We start from the raw sequence: 24,625 nt of genomic DNA on the forward strand, positions 1-24,625 counted from the left end.
AGCTTCTCTGCTATTTTCCGTCTTTGAGTCGCACCGAGGTACTTGTGTTTGCTGAAGGTTTTCTCAAGACGCGAGATCTGATCCGAGCTGAACTTGGTTCTGACGCGCCGCTGCGGCCCGGATTCTCCTTCGCTCTCATCGCTCTCGGAGGCCGAGGTGTAGCCACAGCTGTCTGATGCAAGAGGAAAAACATGTAAGATGCGTTTCAGAATCCAAAACAACACTGAAAGCCACAGCGAGAAGGTCATACTTACTTGTAGGAGAAGACGGGGCCTTGGTTTCTCCTTCTCCAACCGCATCTGAAGATGCATGAGGAGCATCACTAAAGGCGTCATTTGGCGCATTTCTGAAGCATTTCTCCCGGTCCAAATCTTGAGCATGGAAGCTCTGGGACAACCACTCCACTGAGAACTTCTTGAACATGATGTTTCCTCCTAATAATTTGATGAGCTGTAGTTCTTGTGGTCAGTGTCTTGACTTTATACGAGCTTCTCCGCTCATTTGCATGAGTAAAGCGACTCTCGGCGGAATTATAACTCTGTAATTGAAGTTAATAGATGTCGCAATGGGCTCGTTCACACGTTTGGCGTACTTGTGATATCCAGGCGCCAGCGAGTCTGAGCACCTCATGTGTTCACCTCAAGTACCTGAGAATCATCATCAATGCACTGATACAATCAATTGACGGAGAGCAACATCATCCACTCAAGACAAGACCTCATCCATCGCCGATAATGTGAAGATGAAAGCGAACGGTGGATCTGGGCGGATCACTGTTTTACTTACAGTCGGATTAAGTCTTGATCCCCATTGTGTTTGAATCTTTCCAATCTATGTCAATTCAACACGCTTGTTTATTACATTAAATGCATCTTCGCGTATTATGGGTCTGAGCGGCAAAGCTGATGTCTACAGACGAGTTTCTCCTGCTTTGTCTCCTGTCATTGAAGACTACATGGTGCTGCGCGAGAGGAAAGGAGAAAAGCGTTTGATGTTTAATGGTAAACATTGAAAGGCGTCTCTGGCGCCTCACAAACTCCCGCGAGTCGCACGAGTTTGAATGAGTCGCTTGGAAACACTGAATTATAAATCTACCTGTGGATAGTTGCATAAGAATATAGACAGAGAAATACTGGGATAGACTAAAGATAAAAATGAGATCAAATGAATTTTAAAATCAATGAAAAACTTCAGCCTTATGAGTTGTAAGTTCCACAAAATCTTTTACTTCTTAAGGATAAAAAAATAAATAAATAAATAAATACCCATCGGAAGAACCTACAAAATGAATAAATAAATAAAACAAGGCTACTGATGATTTACTGAAGTCAGATACTGTACAAAATACCCATCTGACGAACCTATAAATAAATAAATAAAATCATATAATGTTGCATTTGTATATGCATGTATTTATTTAAAAATAATAAAAATCAGATTCAAACAAACAAACTAACAAACAAACAGTATCGTATACTGTTGCATGCAATCATTCATATATTTATTTTAAAAAATAAACATAAATAAATAAATAAAAATACAGGGCTAATGATGATTGAATGAATTCAGATACTTTACTAAATACCCATCTGACGAACTTAATAAATAAATAAATAAATAAATAAATAAATAAATAAATAAATTGTTGCATTTATTTATTTATCCCAGAAACCAAAGTGGAATTTTATTTATTTATGGTGCAACCTATAATGCACAATAAATAAATATATACATACATACATACATACATACATACATACATAATATTGCATTCATTTATTCCAGAAACCAAAAATATAATTTAAAGAACCTATAATTCAATAAACATATAAATAAACAAATAAAGTTGAATTTATTTATTTATTCATTCCAGAAACGAAAATGGTCATTTAAAGAACCTATAATGCACAATAAATAAATAAATAAATAATGTTGCATTTATTTATTTATTTATTTATTCCAGAAACCAAAATGGAATTGTATTTATTTATAGTGCAACCTATTATACACAATAAATAAATAATGGTGCATTTATTTATTTATTTATTTATTTATTCGTTATAAATAAATAAATAAATAAATAAATAAATAAATAAATAAATAAATAAATGTGCATTTATTTATTCCAGAAACAAAAAAATATAATTTAAAAAACATAAACAAATAAATAAATAAATAAATAAATAATGTTGCATTTATTTATTTATTTGTTAAATAAATAATTTACTGGTGAGTTAATTAATCCAGAAACCAAAATACTCATTTGAAAAACCTATAAAGCAACATACATGCATACATAATTTGTATCTTGATATTGCATTATATGTTTTTTATAAGTAAATAAATAAATAATTTACTCACTGATCATTTAATGAATCCAGAAACCAAAATACTCATCTGGAGACGATATAATGCAACATCAAGTTACAAATAAAGTTATTTTTATTGCGTTATTACGTCAGGGATGGTATGTACAGTCTTTATAAAACATGCATGATTGATTTTGCAAAATGACTATGAGTTATTAACTTCTATTGCCTTCGGTAACCAGTTAGTTTTAATGTTATCACGGGGCTGATATTAGAAGGTGATCAATACTCTGTCACATCACTACAACACTTCACACACACGCACACGCACACGCACACGCACAAGCCAGACATGCTGGAGCCAGTCTGTTGGTATTATGTGGAGAGTGTAAACTCATCAATGGGCGACTTAATTAGGACTAATTGTTGACCATGATCTCCTCGTTAGGTCTCGTTTGAAGTGCCCGGAGTCGCGCGCATATGAAAGCGCAGTGTGAGGCCGTGGCGCAGCGGCTCCCGCAGGATCAATGCACGGACGGGTTTGTTTAGGGTTTCTTTGGCGCCTACATTTGATTTAAATACATCTCACTGGTGTTATTGCAGATCTAAAAGCCAACCTCCTCCATGCGTGCACAAATGGCAAAAACGTTGCACCAAAAGCGAAAAGGAATCATCCAAAAATGAACCATATTGGATACGGACACGTTCTGATGTTGTATTATAGGTTTCTGTGGGGTTTTTAAAAAAGAAAGATACATCTAACATATTTTTACCTATGGTTTATGGATGCAAATCATGTTTGGTTACAATGTAAATCTTTATTTTTAAGAGTTGCTTGCTCACGCAGAACAATGCATAAAATAGAAACTGGTTTTCATTTGTTTTCAAACTTGAACTGGGTTTAAAAAAGCTGAAAAAGAATAAGAAAAAAAATCTTTACATTATGGGTCTTAAAAACATGAATATATTGAAACTCCATGCAGTACGTGATGAAATAAGTAAATAAGTCTTTTATTTATTTGTACTGCATTTTAGGTTTTTGCATGATTGTCAGATCACAACTGAGACGTGAAATTTTACTGTATCGATGCAGTTTGGTTGCAGATGAGAAATACTTTTTTTTAAAACTTGCATCATGTATGAAATGATCCAAGAAAACACTAAACTCTTAAATAAAGTGTAAATAAAGTCACTCAGTTGAGTGCGTGTCATAGTATCTCTTAACTTCAAAGGAAACTGAGATTAAACGCATTTGAACAACAGATATCTTATCAAATGTGAACTTTCAACTTGTAAGGTTCAACTTCAACACGAACAAATCACCAGTAACACAGAGATTAGGCATAAAACATAACTTTATTTCTGATAATAAATAAACTCTTCTTTTTAATTAAACGCTATTTTTTACAAAGCAGAACTGTACAGGTATTGCACACAGAATGTGATTTAAGTGTTTTAAAGGAACAAGTCTCTGAATGTGTCTGTCTTCAGTAGTAATGCTGCCTGGGCATCATGAGCTGATGATGATGAGGAACCAGAGGCTGAGGCTGCATCATCTGCTGCATCAGCGCGCCGTGAGGCGGAAAGGGAAGTCGCTGTCTGTCGTAGCAGTGGTACTGAACCGGAAGCACGTGGGGAAGAACCATCTGAGGCAGCAGATAGTCAGCGCGCATCTCTTGAACTTCCCGCTTCAGCTTCATCCTGCGGTTTTGGAACCAAGTTCTGACCTGTAGAACAAAAGAGATGCATTTAAAATTCGTTCTATTGTTCAAATGTAACACTTCAAACATGAATTCGAATTTCAAATAAAATGACACTATTTTAATCTTTACTTCATCTCACGTGTTATTTTACCAATTAGATTGCAAATTCTGAGTCAGTTTTTTTTTTCGGTGTATAAGCGATGGCTTTTTCGCCAATAAATTCATTAAGTGAAGAGTATAAAGTTTAATGAGCGCGTCTCACCTGAGTTTCTGACAGACTGAGTTTCAAAGCTGTTTTCACTCTTTCTCCTGCGTCCAAGTATTTGTGCTTGTTGAAGATTTTCTCAAGTTTGTCGATCTGTTCTGGTGTGAATTTGGTTCTGATTCTGCGAGTCGCTGCGTCTTTTTCCATTTCGTTCGCATCTTCGACTGAAGCGCATTCAGATGTGGCCGCTTCGCTCTCATAACCAGAGGAATAACCGCTGTTTTCTGAAACTGAACGTGAAATATACGATTAAAACACGCTCTTTTGCCAGTCACACTCATTGAAATCAATCGCAAATGCTTTGAAGCGCATACTTACAGCTTGGAGATGAGCAGTTCCTTTGCGTAACCGGAGTCGTGACCTCTTTGCCAATCTCTGGTGTCTGTTCAACTTTGTTAACCTTTGGTTTTGGCTGCAAATAAACTTTGTCGTATGATGTTGGAGGTCTCGGTTGAACCAAGCACGGTACGTGCGGCCTGTGCGTCTTTTTCTCCGGCTCCGGAACATCTCGAGACGCCGAATCGTGAAAGCTCTGGGCGAGCCAGTCCACAGAAAACTTCTTCACCATGATTGCTGTGCTGTCTGTCTGAGGAAGTGAATCTATCCGAGTACAATCCAAGACTGTTTGCCAGGCCTCCAGAGGCGGGCTGAATATATAGGCCGGTCCCGACACCGCATTAACATATGCATGGAGGAGTTAACGCCTGATCGATTCTCAATCATTAGGCCTAATGGGTCGTTATTGAAGTCTTTACATATCCTGTGATTGTGTGAAAACCTGGCGCCAGCTTGTCTGTGAGAACCTCTGGCTCATCCAGCTGTCTGCATCCTCTTCAAACACAGATGGAGTGTCAGAACAACTGGATCCCGTTGGCGCATTTATGGCGAAAAAGGCAGCGTTAATAATGGGAATTTAAAGCTTAAGGCCTAGAAACTTGAAAACAACAACCTTACATGATTCGTAAAACCTTTTAAATATTTTACACCAATTTTCAACTAATTCCTGATAATAAAACGGTGTATTTGACTTACTTTGCATTATATATAATGTGCAGGACAACTGTTTTCAACTTTGATAATAGTCAGAAACTTTTCTTAAGCAGCAAATCCGCATATTAGAATGATTTCTGAAGGATCACGTGACACTGAAGACTGGTGTAATGATGCTGAAAATTCGGCTTTGATCGCTGGAATAAATTACATTTTACAATATATTCACATAATAAAAGAGTTATTTTAAATTGTAATATTTCACATTTTTACTGTATTTATTCAAATAAATACAGTCTTGATGAGCAGAAGAGACTTCAACATGTTTTAATTGTATTTTTTTTGTAACCATATCCCACTGATTTATTTTGTCGACAGACTTTTGTATTTAGATTTTCATTTTACATTAAACTTGATAACATGAAACGTTACTTTATAAAGTTTATAAAAACGAAAACTATAGCCAATAACTATAACCAATAAAATAAAATACACACACACATACATATGTGACCCTGGACCACAAAATCACTCTTAAGTAGCACTGTTATATATGTAGCAATGGCCCAAAACACATTGTATGGGTCAAAATTATTGATTTTTCTTTTATGCCAAAAATCATTAGTGTTAAGTAAAGATCATGTTCCATGAAGATATTCTGTAAATTTCCTACTGTAAATATAGCAAAATGTAATTTTTGATTAGTAATATGCATTTGCACAACGTTCAAGGCTATTTTCTCAATATCTTTATTTATTTATTTTGCATCCTCAGATTCCAGATTATCAGACAGTTCTCGGCCAAATATTTCCCAATCCTAACTTTTCAACTGCTCCTAAATTTTAGGATTTGACTAACTTTGCTTAAATATCAGCCTCTAATTTTTAATGATTTGGCTTTTCAGGCTTATTCTGTCTTGTTACTGTCATCAGTGCGAAACTGACCAATGTATCAATTAGAAAAAATGCATTTATTGTCGCTTCGTCGTGATTTTCTTAAACCTTCGAATACTGAAAAAAAAAAAAAAAAAAAAAAAAACCCGCCTAGTTTCTGCTACTTGTCTGTTTCTGTACTGTGGTGTGTGATTTGACTGTAGTTCAAATGGTGGTGTATTAACACATGCTGCTGCCTGTGGAGTCTCTGGCGCCACCGTCCATCACAGCAGCGTTTGGCGCGGTCGGCAAACATCAAGATCAAAGGGATTACAGTAGCAACACAATTAACTTTGATTGACCAGCAGTTCAAATGCAAATTCACACCCGGACAAGCTTAAGCCTGATCCACCTACTCAACACAACTACTAGAGACAGTGAAAACAGTGAAAAGATCTCATTGCATCAGCCTAAATATGTGCAACAGTTTACTCGCATTGATCAACTTTATATAAAATTGTAATTATGCATATGCACAATATGCATATTCCATTTTTTAAATATGAGAGTTTGGGATTTTTAATTGCATGCCAAAAGGTCGCTCTGGAGTAAAATACAACAACTCAATTCAAATGTCTTCATGTAGCAGTATGTTTATTTGAGGTTGCATGATGAAACAACCGCACAGACTGTGATTGAATAATATAGCTGATAAATCCGGAATAATGGCATGTGAGGCGGCTCTGGCACAGAGGTCTGCGGTTAATCAGGGATTTGGTGTTATCGGACTGTGTTTGAATGTCTGTGGATGAGAGACAGAGCCTTTGAAAGGATCGTTTAGCTGGACAATGATGATAACGGCATGTTGACTGTTTCCTTTATCAGTGATCTATAGTGCAGGAGCTCGAGCTCTTTGACTCGCAATTAAAGCCTTTATCTGAAGCGCTTTGATCCGCCAAGGAACAATGAGGAGATCCGATGCGCGCCTTTCCTCGCCTCTGCGTGAAACTCCGAAACAAACCGCGGAGCTCAAACGCGCATTATTTCATTCGGATAAGCTATAATATATATGATATGATATTTGAAACCAAAAACAAAAGAGCAAATCTCGTTTAATTGACAGTCATCAGATCAGCGAACACAGGGGTGACTCTAAAGAAAACTTTAAAAGCTTTAAAACATCACCTGAACAAGCAGCTTCTGTGTTACCAAACAAACTATGAAGGACTGCAAGTATGATATTGCTTTTTCCTATAAAGATGTTCATATCCAGCGACTGATCTGTCAGAATAAGAGATATTTTGTTTACAGTTTAATGATGCATACTTTTTTTTTTTTTTTTTGCATAATTCTATGGACCAGGTCAAAAGTTTGAAATAATTAAGATTTTTTAAAATGTTTTTGAATCTTTCTTCTGCTTGCCTGATACTATTGTTTATTAAATTAATCGAAAGTGTCGTTAAAGACATTTATAATGTTACAAAAGATTTCTATTTCAAATAAATGCTGTTCTTTTGAACTTTCTATTCATCAGTGAATCCTGAAAAATAAAATGCATAACAATTTCCATGAAAATATTGTGCAGCACAACTGTTTTTATCATTGATAATAATCAAAAATGTTTCTCCAGCAGCAAATCAGCATATTAGAATGATTTCTGAAGGATCACGTGATACTAAAAACTGGAGTAATGATGCTAAAAATTCAGCTTTGATCACAGAAATAAATTACATTTTAACAGATATTTACATAGAAAACAGCTGTTTTAAATTACAATAATATTTCACATTTTTATTATATTTTTGATCAAATAAAAGCAGTCTTTGTTAGCATTACAGACTTCTTTCACCATGTTTAAATTTATTTATTTTTAACAATTTTACCAATTTGTAACCATATCCCACTGACTTGCTTTGTCTTCAGACATTTGTATTTACATTTTCATTTTAAATTAATGTATAATTATGTAAATTATACGATAAAACGAAAGTTACTTTATAAGATCAGAACCTAGGATTTGACTAACTTTGCCTATATATCAGCCTCTATTTTTAAAATGTTATTTTTTATTTTTTCAGGCTTATTCTGTTGTGTTACTGTCACATAAGTGGGAGTGTGCTGCTGTGTTAATGAATAAAATATGAACAATTGTGTCATATTGCTTTTGTTTCAGTTAATATGTTCAGTTACTGACAGAATGTCAGAAGCAGAGATATATTGTTTACAGTTTAATAATGCATGCTTTTATTTATTTATTTATTTTTGCATAATTATATAGATGTGCAGGTCAAAAGTTTGAAATAATTAAGATTTATTTATGTTTCTGAAACTTTCTCCTGCTTTCCTGCTACTTTTGTTCATTAAATTGATCAAAAGTGTCAATAAAGACATTCAAAATGTTGCAAAATATTTCAAATAAATTCTGCTCTTTTGAACTTTCTGTTCATCTGTGAATCCTGAAAAATAAAATGTATCACGATTTCCACAAAAAAATATTGGGCAGCACAACTGTTTTTAACATTGCTAATAATCAGAAATGTTTCTCCAGCAGCAAATCAGCATAATAGAATGATTTCTGAAGGATCATGTGATACAGAAGATGAGTAATGATGCTGAAAATTCAGCTTTGATCACAGAAATAAATTACAGTTTAACAGATATTCACATAGAAAACAGCTGTTTTAAACTGTAATAATATTTCACAATTTTTACACTATTTATGATCAAATAAATACAGGCTTCTGAGCAGAAGAGTCATCAAAAACATTAAAAAATTGCATAGGCGTAATTTGTGGGTGGGACATGTCCCCACCACTTTTTGCCATGGTCAATACTGTCCTCATCACTTTTTTGAAAGTGCTTCAATCTATCGCTTAAATGTTGCGGAGACTATCTATTCATTCCGGTTAAATCACAAAACAGAACACAAATTGTGCCCCTGCTCTGCATATATGATTGCAGATGAATATTTTAATAAGGGGGAAAAATTTCACGGGGGCCTATTAGAATCCACAACCTTCTACTCACTTAACGCAAATTCTACCACTGGACTGTTGAGGAAAACAAATGTTTGTTGCATATCTATGCATTTATTCACTGACGTGAAGAATTTCGGTCTAATACTGTCCTATAATAATAATGGCAAAAAACGACAAACATAAATGAAAGGAAAACTCCACTTCCCCTCATCATCCAAGATGTTCATGTCTTTTTTTTTCCAGTCTATAAGAAATTATGTTTCTGGAGGAAAACATTTCAGGATTTTTCTTCATATAATGGACTTCTATGGTGCCCCCAAGTTTCAACTTCCAAAACGTAGTTTAAATGCAGCTTTAAATGGCTCTAAATGATCCCAGCCGAGGACGAAGGGTCTTATCTAGCGAAACGATCGGCCATTTTCAAAACAAATTGACAATTTATATACTTTTTAACCTTAAATGCTCGTCTTGTCACACGTAGTCTGTGTAATCTTGTTCAATACAGTTAGGGTATGTCGAAAAACTCTCGTCTCGTTTTCTTCTTCAACGTCAAAATCGTCCTACATCGCTGTTTCCATTTTATTTTTTTTTAAAGTGTGTTTGATCTTCTTTGCATGTTCACTTCGTAAACACCGGGTCGGTACTTCTGTAGCAATTTAGGACGATTTTGAAGTTGGGAAAGAAAACGAGATGGGAGTTTTTTGACATACCCTAACTGTATTGACCGAATTGAACCAGAAAAAGTTCAGGCAAACTTAGACAAGAGGAGCATTTGAGGTTAAAAAGTATATAAACTGTCAGTTTGTTTAGAAAATGACCGATCGTTTGCTAAATAAGGCTGGGATCGTTTAGAGCCATTTAAAGGTCATTTTGGAAGGTCAAGCTGAAGTCCATTATATGAAGATAATCTCTGATTTTTTTTTCCTCAAGAAACAATTTCTTTTCGAATGAAGAAAGAAAGACACAAACATCTTGGATGACAAGGGGGTGAGTAAATCTGTATTTTTCTTTTTAAAAAAAAAAAAAAAAAAAAAAAAAAAGAAAAGAAAGTTACGCCACTGAAAAATTAGAATAATTCCAAACTTTTGACGAGTATAGTGTACGAGTACCTGAACAACACCCAGACGACCTACTGCTGTCTCTGAGATTTTGATTTGTGCATCTGATGGACGCTTTACTATCACAGAAGCTGAAGAGGCTGAAACACAAAATGTCATAAAATGATGGTTATTGGTACATCACAGGTTAAAGAACACACAGGTCAAAGGTGAAGATGGTGAACGTCCGGAACTGTATTCTGCACACCTGAAAAACACATGCCATCAAAATGAGTAGTTTTCATTCAACACGATGCAATTTATTAGCTCTAAACCTGATTAATGGACTATTAACACCTATAATTTAGTACGTTTGTAATCCTGCAGATGTAAAAATGTAAATCAATTGGTTTTATCCAAGTCTAAAGTATAATTTACAGACTGAAACCTAGAAAACAAACCTGTCTGACTTTATTTCTTGTGTTGAAAAAACTTCCATTGTATTTTTTTTTTTCATAGTATGTGTCAATACCAACAACTGTTTGCTTACAAAATATCAAAATATTATCTTTTGTGTTCAACACAAGAAACAAACTCATACAGGTTTGGAACAACATGTTCTCGGGTCTAAGTTAAGACAAATCTTATTGATAATGCAACTAAGAAAAGATTGGAAATCATTTAATTCAACTCTAATTAGAAAGATGCATTTTGCACTTTAAAACGGAAATAAAGTGCCCCAATTTAAAGTGCACTACAAAAATGGAGAAATGCAAATGCAATGAGTTAAAATATTGAAATGTTTGCAAAAGTATGTCACAATGTCTTAAGATTAGGTGTAGAAATATACTGCATTGACTCTATTATTAAAAGTATATTTTCTCTATTCTCTGTAGGAGTTTATAATGCATTATTTCAAGCTTTTCAATCTCAAACGGTTGAATCTAAAATGCATTAATATAATTAATAATTTCTCAATCTATAAATATCCAGACTACAATATTTGGTTGTGTAGCTGTCAAAACACTTCAAAAATAAGTCTTTGTTCTTTGAAGAAATCCAGCCATCAAACCGAAACTGGCTAAGGCTGCTTGAAGAAGTGTGTGATACTTGAAGGTAAAGATGAGAAAACACCTCCACATCCTAAAATGAGGAAAACCTCCCACGTCTTGTGCTTTCCATGATCACGTTTTTTGGCACAGACTCCTAATTCTGTCAACATCTGTATAGAGAGCAACTGTGAACGTCTTTATCTCTCCTCAGAGCTCAGATGGAGACGTCTGCAGTCTCCAGATGGGTGTTATGGCACCTGACAGCGTCTTCCAGCGGCTTTCCGCATCTGTGCCGGTCACTGGAAAGACGCTTTGACGCGGCGCAGCGTGTCGTGGATCCGGCGGGCGTGCCGCTCGCTGGCCGTCTGGCTGAAGTTGGCGTGGTTGTCGGAGGCGAGGAGCGGGACGTCACAGCGGCCGAAGCGTGCGATTCGCCCACGCAGGTACGACTGCAGATCAAGGTCGGGAGGGTAGGAATAGAGACGCTCCTGAAAGGCGTGGACCTGACTGGCCACACGCGCGATGTTCCTGAGAGGAAACAGAGAAGACACTGGACATGTGAGTCTGGCTTGAGATGACATTTGTACGTTTTGCATAAAATTTGAGTGCAATTGGTAGGGCTGCATGATTAATCGAAATAATCGCAATACAGCTTTAGTGCAATTCAGCTCTGTGTGAAAAGTGATGCACGGCACTGTGTTTGTTTACACTTGTGCGGCTCATGATACTGGTGTTTTCAGATTCGGTTTGATTAAATGCTGATTCACATGAACTCACATCTGCATTCAGTGGGTTGTGCTTGTAACAAGAATTGCTTATAAAGCAGTCGTGACAGCAATTGTAATTTCACAGTTGCACTAAAACTTTTTAAATACAGTGAAATAACTAGCAATGTTTTATTTAGTTTAATTTAGTAGGAGTAGTAGTAGTAGTTATTATTATATTTTAATAATATTAAAAAACTAAAATACATGTTTGATTAAGTTTTATTTAATAAATAACTATTAAATAATAATAACAATCATATTTATTATTATTATAATAAGTCAAAATAAAAGTTAAATGGATAAACATTTGAATATAATTAATTACAATTTCACAGTACCATAAAATAAATTATAATTTTTCTTAAATATAGTGAAGTAGTACAATAGTCATTTTTCTTATTTTATGTAGGAATTTTATTTAGTAGCAGTAAGAATAATAATAATAATAATTATTATTATTATGATTTTATTATATTTTAAGAATTATATTTATGAAGAACAAAGCGTTTTTGTTTTTGTTTAAGTTTCATAAAATAATAATAATAATAATAATAATAATAATAATAATAATAATAATAATAATATTATTATTATTATTAAAAAAAGTTCAATGGTAATTATTTAAAAATAAATAAATTAAGAAATATTTAATTTTACAGTACCATAAAATGAAATTACTATTTTTCTTAAATACAGTTAAATACAATAATAATATTTTTATTTGTTTAATAGTTTTATGTAGCAGCAGTAATAATAATAATAATAATAATAATAATAGGGTTAATTATTATTATTATTATTATTAATATTATTATTATATTTTAATCTATATATCTGAGAAGAACTAAAATACGTTTAAAGTGTTTGTTTGTAAGTTTCCTTTAATACTACATTTTAAATATTATTATTATTAATAATAATGATAATAATAATAATTTTTATTATTATTAATAATAATAATTTTTATTATTATTAATAATAATAACAATAATAATGTTATTATTAATAACAACTACGTATTGTTATTAATTTATTATTATTAATATTGTTGTCAAAATAAAAATTCAGTGGTTAAACATTTGAATATTAAGAATTTAAGACAAACATAAATATTGGTATCGCAATTTAAAGCTGTAGTGCTACATAAAGTATTATTATTTTATTATTTTTTTATTTTACACTGACATATGACAATAGTAATATTTCTTTAGCTTTTGTTTAGTATATTTAATAATATAATAGTAATAATAATAATAAATAATGATAATCAAATTATTATTATTATTGTTGTTGTTGTTTTTGTTGTCAAAATAAAATTTCAGTGGTTAAATATTAAGATTTTAAGACAGCCATAAATATTAGTATTGTCATTTTACAGCTGTAATGCTAAATTAAACGGTTATAATTTTTTATTTTACACTGACATATTACAATATTTTTCTTATTTAGTTTTTATTTAGCAATAATAATAATAATAATAATAATAATCATCATCATCATCACAATAATCACAAAATTTGGGCCAAACTGTGAACCCAATAAACAAGCACAGCAAACCTGAACTTTTTGTAAAATTGCATTTTAAAATCACAATTTTGTTAGGAAAAAAATAAAATAAAATTCTTCCCCCGTAAATCGCATAGTGACAGTATGAGTTCTAGTACTAGTGCACTTAGCAACACCACTGAAACACCATTTAGGATTTCTTAAAATAAAGCCACAACCAATACTAGTAGTTGTTCTCAATCATAAAACTACCATAAAGACAACACTTATGAATCATCAACTCAAGTCACAAATATAAAACATTAGTTCCAGAAGTCCAGACTGAATCTCCATGTGTGTGTGACTGACCTGATTCAGTGTGCTGTGAGCTACAGATGTACAACAACCAGCTGTGTGTCCACCTCCAAACCTGCCTACAAAAGCAGCCCTACGGCACCTGGCACAAACCCCAAACATCGCCAATCACACTCCATCTGCTCCACAAACACACACTCAACATACCAGCTGCGTCATTACCGCCACATCTGACTGTCCGTGACCTCTGACCTCCACAGATGTCTCTCCTGCGGCGTACGCGAGCGTGAGCGGAATAATTAACTCGAAAATGAAGCCATCCAAACTGTAAATGAGTTTGTTTGTTCATCAGATTTGGAGAAATGCGTCATTCCATCACTTGCTCACCAATAGATGTGAATGGGTGCCGTCAGAATGAGCGTCTGATAAAAACATCACGATAATCCACACCACTCATGTCCATCAGTTAACATCTTGAGAAACCAAAAGCTGCATGTTTGGAAGAAACAAATCCATTTTCATTCTGACGGCACCCATTCACTGAGAGTGAGCTGATTTTCATTTTTGGGTGAACTATTCCTTTAAAGATGCTGCTTTGAGCTGTTATGTTCCTCCGTTCTGTTAATGCGTGAATGTAAATGTGTGTTCATAAAACCTCAGTTTAGGCCACTTGTATGCTCCGCTGGTCATGGTGAACGCTCCGATCTCCAGCTGCTGGATGTGCATGGCCAGGATGTGAGCGTCTGGGAGAGTCGGCCGCTGTCTGCCCTTCTCTCCCTCCATCAGACACAGATTATCACTCTTCAGAAACACCTGAAATAAGATCATTAACAGACCTTCAAACCTTCAAATCTTTTCTATGAGACCAATTCCTATAGCTCAAATAGTAGAGCATGCGCTCGCAACACCAATGTCACAGGTTCGATTCTTAGAGAATGCCTGAATTCATAGCTTTGAATTTAAGTCACTTTAAAGCATCTGCCAAATGCATTAATGTATTAAATTATTCGAAACAACATTAAAAATATAATTCACACAAACAATGACTTCAATACTAAAACTACATAATTTATTACTAAAGCAATTAAAACAAATAGCTGTGTTTTAGAATAGTTTTTTATAGAATAATTTTTTTTTAGAATAGTTTTTTAGAATATTATTAATGATATAAACATATAATAACAACAACAAAACAACAATAACAACATTATTATTATTATTAATAATAATAAATTCATTACATTTAATGATTTTTAAATGTTAAAAATGAAAATATTTAAAATAAATAGCCATAAAGTGGTTTTATTATTACTAATTATTACTACTAATAAGAAATAATTCAAAATAATTAAAACAGCTGTGAAACAGTTTTGTTATTAATAACATTATTAATGCAATAAACATATAATACAATAATATTAATATAATAATAATAATAATAATAATAATAATAATAATAATTATTATTATTATTAACATTATTATTACTATTATGTTCAAAACAATAAATTAATTAAATTTTAGAATTTAAATGTAAAAAATAAATAAATAAATAAAAAAGTGGTTTTACTATTATTACTGCTACTACTACTACTACTACTAATAATTAAGAAATAATTAAAACAGCTGTGAAGCAGTTGTTATTATAAACAATATGTTATAAATTATATAATACAATAATATTAATATAATAACAATATACAATTTTATTATTAATAATAATATAACTACATAAGAAACACTGAAGACTTGGTTTAAAAAAAAAAAATAAAACAGCTGTGAAGCAGTTTTATGTCGCCTGAAACAAATTAAATGCAAGAATTTAAATGTTAAAATGAAAATAATTAAAATAAATGAAGCTTTATTATTATTATTATTATTTATTCAAAACAAATTAATTGCATTTAAGAACTTAAATCATACATTTATTATTATTATTATTATTATGTTCTAAACAATTTAATGAAAATTAAGAATTTAAAATGTTAAAAATGAAAATTAAAAATTAATGAAGCAGTTTTATAATTATTATTATAATTATTATTATTATTATTATTATTACTAATAATAATAATAATAATAATAATTAAGAAATTGTTCAAAATAATGAAAACAGCTGAGGCAGTTTTATTATTAACGATATTAATGTTATAAATATACAATACAATAATATTAATATAATAATACAATATGCTATCATTATTATTATATTATTATTATTATTATGAATATAACCACATTAGAAACACTTAATAAACACTTAAAAAATAAAAATAAAATTAAAACAGCTGTGAAGCAGTTTTGTTATTCATATTATTGTTACAGACAATATATAATATGTGTGTACTTTTTATTACAACAATATTTGAAACAATTAATAAATAAAAAAATAATTAAAAATAAGAAAGCAGTTTTATTATTAATATTAAGGTTATATAATGCAGTAATACTAATATAATATAATAATATACTATTTTAATATAATTTTTAATAATAATAACATTAGAAACAAATTAAGAAAATCGCTTAAACAATTTTAACATTAAAACAGCTGTGAAGCAGTTTTGTTTTTAATATTATAGATAATATATAATATATTACACAGAATATATAATAATATAATATATTTGTAATTATTTTTTATTAATATTAATATAATAACATAATAACAATTAGGAATTGGCTTACAACTAAACAATTAAAACTATTTATTAAAATAAAGCATAGTTGTTGTTTTTTTTTTGTTTTTTTTTATATGATTATATGATTATGTTACATTAATGTTATATATTTTTTTATAATTATCAATTTAATAACATAATTAACAATTAGTTTTAAATAATAAGTTCATAAAAATGTTATCTTCCAGTGAGGTTGGTATAACCATGCAGGTCTTCATGTGAATTTTGTCTTCATGTGAAAAGAAAACCCTAAAACAGGAAATGGACCCTGTAGACCCTCATGATTGTGTGTTCTGGTGCGTTTCTGACCTGTACGGCCCTGAGCTCCTCCAGAACCTCACACACCTTCAGCGAGAGCTGCTTCCACGCCTGCGTTCAACACATCCACACAAACCAACAAGGCAAGAGAAACACCGTCAAACTAATTAAAACAGGAATAAGCACAGTTTACGAGAACCGTTTATCATGCAATTTCATTTCACGCTAAATATGACGAACATTGCTTTGTTTCTGCACAAAATGCTGAATGTGAATTACGACTCTTTCATGCTTTTAAATAGAGTCAGTGTTTAATCAGTTTAAACGGACGTGCAATTAACATTTCAGCTGCTGCAGGCCACAGATAAGATACAGCAAAAAATAACAAATACAGTGGAGCTTATGAGGTTACGACTCTCTCTGCGCCGGATAATTTATCACTTACAGGGAACCGCGGCACGATTCGGAGGAAGCATTACGTGCCGTTTCTTACCGGTAATTGCCTCACAATCACGTTCTCAAGCCCCGACAAAATCTGCATGGCCGTGGCAAAGTTTCTCGTTTCGTAGCAGTACTTGCCAACGGCCAGAAAACGAGCGAGTAAAGCCGTCTGTGCCTAAAAATAAAACACAAACACACTGAGACACACAACACTATGAAAAACATAAATGCATATACCATTCATTTCTGTGCATATCAGAGAATGAAGGATAGAATTGCTACTAATTGCATTAAATTAATGTTACAATGCAAAAAAAAAAAAAAAAAAAAAAAAAATTACCGGTCCTAAAAATATGCTCTTTATGCATGATTGCATGATATAATTTTGTTTTTTCCCCAGACAGCAGATTGTGGCTTCAAAACATTTTTAATTTAGTTATTTTAGTATGATTAATATACTATTACTATAAACAACAATAATTACAAAATACTTCAAAACACTTCATTTTATTATTATTATTATTATTATTATTATTATTACTATTGTTATTATAGCTACATTAGGAATACTCAAGACTTATAAAGCTTTTAAAACTATAACTTAAAAAAAGCTGTGAAGCATTTTTATTAATACTAATGTTACAGACAATATATTTCTACTATTTTTATTATTAAAACAATAACATCTGAAACAATTAACAATTAAAACAAATAATAAAAAATAAGAAATAGCTGTGAAGCAGTTTTATTATTAATATTAATTATATTAATATATATAATGCAAAAATACTAACATAATAACATAATATACTATTTTAATGTTCTTATTGTGAATGCAATTACATTAGAAACAAATACATTTAATTTAAACATTAAATTAAAATAGCTGAAGCAAAAATACTAATAATAACATTTTATACTTCAAAATACTTTAAAATGATTAAAACAAATTTTTATTTTAGCATCACTGAAATACTATTACTAGTACAGTTTGTTAATATTTTAAATTCAATTTTATGTTTTATATTTTCTTTGTTTATTTTAATGTTTTTGCCTTTAATAATTGTTTTTTTGTAATGTTTTTAATAATTACACACACACACACACACACACACACACATATAGTTTAAAATGTTTATATGTAATAAAATGACATATTACAAAAAACAACTATTAAAAATTACAAAAACACAACAGAATTATTAAAACATTAAATAAAATTTCAATATGACAGAATATAAAAATAAAATTTAATTAAAAAATCTAAAATAGTAATACTATGTGTTTATATATAAACTACTACTATTATTAAAAACATTACAAAAAGCAACTATTAAAAATTACAAAAATACACAACAGAATTACTAAAACATTAAGTAAAATTAAAATGAACACAAAATGTTAAAAACAAACAAAATCTAATTCAAAATATTAACTATATATATATATATATATATATATATATATATATATATATATATATATATATATATATATATATATATATATATATATATATATACACATATGTGTGTGTGTGTGATAACTTTCAAAAATCACATGATTTTTATTAAGCTGTCATGTTTTTATAGTGTTAGTTTAGCTGTATTTTTTGTGACCCTGAACCACAAAACCAGTCATAAGGGTCATTTTTTAAAATTGAGATTTATACATCATCTGAAAGCGAAATAAATAAGCTTTCCACTGATGTATGGTTTGTTAGGACAATATTTGGCCAAGATACAACTATTTGAATATATGCAAAAAAAAAAGAAAAAAAAATTGAGAAAATCACCTTTAAAGTTGTCCATGAAGTTCCTACTAATGCATTTTACGAATTAAGTTTTGATATATTTACAGTAGGAATTTTACAAAATATCTTCATGGAACATGATCTTTACTTAATATCCTAATGATTTTTGCCATAAAAGAAAAATCAATCATTTTGACCCATACAATGTATTTTTGGCTTTTGCTACAAATATACCCCAGCGACTTAAGACTGGTTTTGTGGTCTAGGGTCACATTTAAATTCTTACATAATGATAATGATAATATTCAAAATAATTAAAACTAAGTACTTAAAATACTTAACATAAATACCTATTAAGCAGTTTTGTTACTATTAATATCATTAATGTTACTGATAGTAAATATCTCAGTGATTCTGTTGTAAACATTCATAGTCCAGTTTCACTGATAACATTTATGTAAATGTTCCATAAATCACCTTGACCGAGTCACAGATGACCAGTTCAGCAGAAACCCAGTTGGCGACACAGTCGGCGTATGTGAGGAGTCTCTGCAGCGGCCCGTCACTCACCAACAGACTGCTGCTGCCCTCTACAGGTGAGGAGGCTGGAGACGCACACCTGACCAACACACAGCAACATTTACACTGTTAGCACACATACTGGACACATTTGGAAAGCTAAAATATAAATATATGCACCTGCACTTATTTATAAATCAAGAATTCAGGTGAAAATTATTTTATAGGTTGTTTAAACAGTAGATCACTGCTTTAATTGTGTCAATGATCCATTTGTGTACATTTTTGAAGGATCAGATCCTAAGTTGTGTGAGTGTGGGACAGTGGAAACTCACCTGGAAACGTTTCCAGAGTTTTCCGTCACTCCGTGTGCTCTTGAGTTCAGGAAGTGAACCGGATGACAGTCGTGAAATATTTCCTGTATAAATAACAGGCGATGAGACACAAACATGCGTGATGAATTAAATCAGTTATCTGGCATATAAGAGGTGATTCTGTCCGCATACAAAGTCTAAGATCCAAAATCAAGACCTGCATGAAAATAAAATACATGATCGTGTGTCTCCACCTAGAGTTGGATCAGGAAATGACAGTGTGAGAACAGCAGGGAAAAAAACAGGAACAACAGGGAGATAATGTACAATAAAAGTAAATAAAATCATTTAAAAAAGCAAGAAATTATCATCATAAAAAATTAGAAATTAGGGACATTAGTGCATTTTGAGTTAAACTACCTTTCAAAAGTTTGAAATAAATAAGTTTTTTTTTTTTTTTGCTGAAAGAAGGCTCTTCTGCTCACCAAAGCTGTATTTATTTGATCAAAAATATAATAAAAAATGTGAAATATTATTCTAATTTAAAATGGATGTTTTCTATGTGAATATCTGTTAAAATGTAATTTATTTCTGTGATCAAAGCTGAATTTTCAGCATCATTACTCCAGTCTTCAGTGTCACATGATCCTTCAGAAATCATTCTAATATGCTGATTTGCTGCTCAACAAACATTTTAGATTATTATCAATGTTGAAAACAGTTGTGCTGCACAATATTTTAGTGGAAACTGTGATGCATTTTATTTTTCAGGATTCACAGATGAATAAAAAGTTCAAAAGAACAGCATTTATTTCAAATAGAAATCTTTTGCCATATTATAAATGTCTTTACTCTCACTTTTCATCAGCTGAATGCATCCTCGATGAATAAAATCATTAATTTCTATTAAACACCCATATAACGCAAACTTTTAAACGGTAGAATGTGACTGTGTCCACAAAAATATTGTGCAACTGTTTTAAAAACTAATAATAATCAGAAATGTTTGTTGAGCAGCAAATCAGCATATTAGAATGATTTCTGAAAGATCACCGAAGACTGGAGCAATGATGCTGAAAATTCAGCTTTGATCACAAAATTAAATTAGATTTTTAACAGATATTCACATAGAAAACAGCTATTTTAAATTACAATAATATTTCACATTTTTACGTATTTTTGATCAAATAAACACAGCCTTGGTGAGCAGAAGAGACTTCTTTCAGTGTTAAAAAAAAATCATAATTATTTAAATCTTATGATCAGCAGTGTAAGTGTAAGCTGTATATTTCAGAAATGCATTGAGGTGTTTTTGTTCACCTGCTCCAGTAAGGTGAGCTGCTGTGCGATGTGTATTGGCGTGTGTTCGCTCTGACTGAAGGGAAGTCTCTCCTCTGATTTCAGATTGGTGTTGTTCAGTTGACTCATCAGAGAGGCGTAACACGGCCGAGGAAGAGCCGCAGCGATGGAGAACACTTTCTCTTTACTCTGGGCCGTCTGAGGCTCCACCACACGCGACACACGCCACTGGAAACCCTGCACACACGTCAACGAGAACATGATACACTCACAGTCAGATCAATGGCTTCTGCTGAAATGCTTGAAATTAATGTTGCAAATGAATATAAACTTGTTTGATTTTTTTTAAAGGCAAGACAATACAGGGAAAACCATTGTTTTTTCATGCACTTGTGAATTTTGAGATTTTTTTTGGTCTATTTTGCTTCCACAACATGTCTTCATTCAGAGTAGAGGAAATAAAACATCCAAAATTCAAAGTTAAGTGTTTATTTTTTTTTTATTATAGCTTCAACACATATCTTTAAAGGCTGTCAGTTTTTCCTCCACCTCAGTAACATTTACATCGACTAAACTTTAGTTTTATTAAATTCTATATTCTGTAGGGTTTTATAGGGATTTGATAACATGCAATTTACTTGATTTATATTTAATATTTTATTCCTAAAAACATGATGAAAATTGATTTTTTTTTACTGTCTGACAGTATTTTCGGATTTATGGAGTGATAAAAAGAGAAATCCAAAAAAAAAAACAAAAAAAACACTTTTCAGATTTCTGTTCTGGAAATAAATGCAAATTAGTGCATATTTAAAAAACTTAGCAAAGTTTAATAAAACAAACAAACAAAAATAAAACAAAATAAAAATAAAATAAAATATATAAAAACATCGCTAAATAAAAACAAAATAGATAAAATTAACACATAAATAATTGCAAATTAGTGCATATTTAATTATATAACGTCTTAAATGCATTCAAAAACTTAAAAGTTTAATAAAACAAACAAACAAATAAATAAAACAAAATAAAAATAAAATAAAATATATAAATACATTGCTAAATAAAAACAAAATAGATAAAATTAACACACAAATAATTAAAAAAATAAATAATAAATAAACAAATAATTTAAAATAAAATAAATCACAAGATGATACCAAGAGCAGGTTACACAGTATTTTATATAAACTGTACGGCACTGTGTGATTGAACTCAAGGTGATAAAGAGGATGAAGATGTTTGATGTGTAGATTACCTTTAAAAGGTTTTGGGTTGATAAGAGTCTCTTCTGCTCACCAAGTTTCCATTTAAAAAATTGTGAAATGTTATTGCAATCTAAAATAGCTGTTTTCTACATTAATATATTGTCAAATGTTATTTATTCTTGTGATCAAAGCTGATTTTTTTTTTTTTTTTACAGTACACTGTTGCTAATCACTACAGCCCATCTTAATTAGGTATCTAAAATCCATCTTTTTAAGCAAATATCCATTTTTATTTGTAAGCATTTTTGTTTCAGTTCTTCAGTCCACTTGTTAGTTGTGACACTGTCTTTTAAATGTAAATTTAACCATAACATTTCAGAAAACTGAGAATAAAAACAGTTTGTCCACTGGTAATGTAAGTATGGTGATATCTATTAACACGTTTACACTGTTGACCTGAGGTGTCTTGCTCTACATGACTTTCACAGACCTTTCGAGCAGCATCTTCGATGGATGATCTCCTGCATGAAGAGTTCACTGAGAGCTTCTCCTCGTCGTCTGGGCTGCTGATGGAGGCGTCAAACGCACACGATGAGCCACAGACGCGCCTCTTCTTGGGCGAGGCCTGGAGTGACGCCAGCAAACTCTCTCCTCGACTGTCAACGGGTGCGACCTGGAGACATGACATACCTTGGTTATAATCACACACAGACATTTCACACACATTAAAGCTTTCTGTCTAAACCAGCAGTTTCATTGTTAACTTTTGACCTCAGTGGTCAGGAAGGCGTCCAGCGTGTGCAGGAGTCTGGAGCAGGAGCTGAAGTCCACTAACTGAGCGTCTTCAATCCAGAAGTGTAATAAATCCAGAGTGCGCTGATAGACTTTGGCTCCGTCTGATGAGGGATCTTCATTCGCTCTGCAGTTTCACAGTTAATGGAGAATATAATTACATTTCATTTCACTTCACTTCATGGAGATGATTATTTAATTAGTGTAAGAGTGTGGATCATTCTCTCTTTCTGTACATCTTAATTATGTGAGCGTGATAAAATCATTATCTATCAATCATCATCCATCCATCCATCCATCCGTGCGTCCGCCCATCCATCCATCATCCATCCATCCATCCGTCCATCCATCCGTGCGTCCGCCCATCCATCATCCATCCGTCCATCCATCCATCCATCCATCCATCCATCCATCCGTCCGTGCGTCCATCCGTCCATCATCCGTCCGTCCATCCAACCATCCATCAATCCATGCATCCATCATCCATCCATCCATCATCCATCCATCCATCCGTCCATCCATCCATCCGTCCATCCATCCGTCCGTGCGTCCATGCGTCCATCATCCGTCCGTCCATCCAACCATCCATCAATCCATGCATCCATCATCCATCCATCCATCCGTCCGTGCGTCCATCATCCGTCTGTCCATCCAACCATCCATCAATCCATGCATCCATCCATCCATCCGCCCATCCATCCGCCCATCCATCAGTCCATCCGTCCATCCATCCATCCATCCGTCCGTCCGTCCATCCATCATCCATCCACCCATCCGTGCGTCCGCCCATCCATCATCCATCCATCCATCCGTCCGTGCGTCCATGCGTCCATCATCCGTCTGTCCATCCAACCATCCATCAATCCATGCACCCATCCGTCTGTCCATCCATCATCTATCCGTCCATCCATCAGTCCATCCGCCCATCCATCCATCCGTCCGTCCGTCCCGCCATCCACCATCTATTCATCCGTTCATCCATCCATTCATCCGTCCATCTTCTATTAATCCGTTCATCCACCTAACCATCTGTCCACCCATCTATCCATCCATCATCTATTCATCCATTCATCCATCCAACCATCAGTCCCTCCATCCATCCATCCGTCCAACTATCCGTCCATCGATCCATCCATCCATCCATCCATGCATTCATCATCTATCCATCATCCATCCATCCATCATCCATTAATCTGTTCAGCCATCCATCATCCATCCGTCCATCCATCCATCCATGTGTCCGCCTGTACAATCATCCATCCATCTGTCCATCCATCACCTATCCATCCATCCGTTCGTCCCTCCATCCATCCATCATCTATTCATCCGTTCATCCATCTTCTATTAATCCGTTCATCCATCTAACCATCCATCCATCCATGCATCCATCATCTATCCATCCATCCATCCTCCTTCCATCCGTCCAACCATCTTCTATTCATCCGTTCATCCATCATCTATCCATCCATCCATCCATCATCCGTCCGTCCATCCATTCAACCATCCATCAATCCATGCATCCATCATCCATCATCCATCCACCCATCCGTGCGTCTGCCCATCCATCAGTCCATCCGTCCATCCATC

At 32.7% G+C, this 24,625-nt stretch overlaps 3 protein-coding genes across 3 annotated transcripts in view; all 3 read right to left on the minus strand.

Annotated features, from left to right (window-relative positions):
* vent (ventral expressed homeobox) overlaps positions 1 to 484 on the minus strand; it is a 2,196-nt gene extending 1,712 nt beyond the window's left edge. The window contains exons 1-2 of the mRNA XM_051126872.1: positions 255 to 484; positions 1 to 172 (exon numbers count right to left, since the gene is read on the minus strand). The exon at positions 1 to 172 is cut by the window's left edge and continues 19 nt beyond it. Of these exons, the coding sequence (XP_050982829.1) occupies positions 1 to 172; positions 255 to 423 (341 nt within the window). The 5' untranslated portion in view covers positions 424 to 484. The remainder of the gene's footprint in view (positions 173 to 254) is intronic.
* Positions 485 to 3,694: 3,210 nt separating this feature from the next.
* On the minus strand, positions 3,695 to 10,310 carry vox (ventral homeobox). The gene is made up of 4 exons (XM_051125804.1): positions 10,227 to 10,310; positions 4,596 to 5,137; positions 4,275 to 4,507; positions 3,695 to 4,036 (listed from the first exon to the last, which is right to left on the minus strand). Exons 2-4 carry the CDS (start codon positions 4,843 to 4,845, stop codon positions 3,797 to 3,799), a joined length of 723 nt encoding a protein of 240 aa, XP_050981761.1. The 5' UTR covers positions 4,846 to 5,137; positions 10,227 to 10,310; the 3' UTR covers positions 3,695 to 3,796.
* LOC127175013 (kinase non-catalytic C-lobe domain-containing protein 1) overlaps positions 10,138 to 24,625 on the minus strand; it is a 63,438-nt gene continuing 48,950 nt past the window's right edge. The window contains exons 22-30 of the mRNA XM_051125805.1: positions 23,018 to 23,154; positions 22,737 to 22,919; positions 21,060 to 21,275; positions 19,761 to 19,843; positions 19,384 to 19,525; positions 17,206 to 17,328; positions 16,764 to 16,823; positions 14,429 to 14,586; positions 10,138 to 11,734 (exon numbers count right to left, since the gene is read on the minus strand). Of these exons, the coding sequence (XP_050981762.1) occupies positions 11,503 to 11,734; positions 14,429 to 14,586; positions 16,764 to 16,823; positions 17,206 to 17,328; positions 19,384 to 19,525; positions 19,761 to 19,843; positions 21,060 to 21,275; positions 22,737 to 22,919; positions 23,018 to 23,154 (1,334 nt within the window). The 3' untranslated portion in view covers positions 10,138 to 11,502. The remainder of the gene's footprint in view (positions 11,735 to 14,428; positions 14,587 to 16,763; positions 16,824 to 17,205; positions 17,329 to 19,383; positions 19,526 to 19,760; positions 19,844 to 21,059; positions 21,276 to 22,736; positions 22,920 to 23,017; positions 23,155 to 24,625) is intronic.

The sequence above is a fragment of the Labeo rohita genome, chromosome 13, assembly GCF_022985175.1.
Source record: "Labeo rohita strain BAU-BD-2019 chromosome 13, IGBB_LRoh.1.0, whole genome shotgun sequence".
Lineage (NCBI taxonomy): Eukaryota > Metazoa > Chordata > Actinopteri > Cypriniformes > Cyprinidae > Labeo > Labeo rohita.

Coding starts and splice junctions, on each gene's coding strand:
- vox (XM_051125804.1), bottom strand. CDS start 4,845: ATGGTGAAGAAGTTTTCTGTGGACTGGCTCGCCCAGAGCTTTCACGAT. Junction 4,508..4,595: donor GAACTGCTCATCTCCAAGCT/GTAAGTATGCGC, acceptor TTTCACGTTCAG/TTTCAGAAAACAGCGGTTAT. Junction 4,037..4,274: donor TCAGTCTGTCAGAAACTCAG/GTGAGACGCGCT, acceptor TTTGTTCTACAG/GTCAGAACTTGGTTCCAAAA.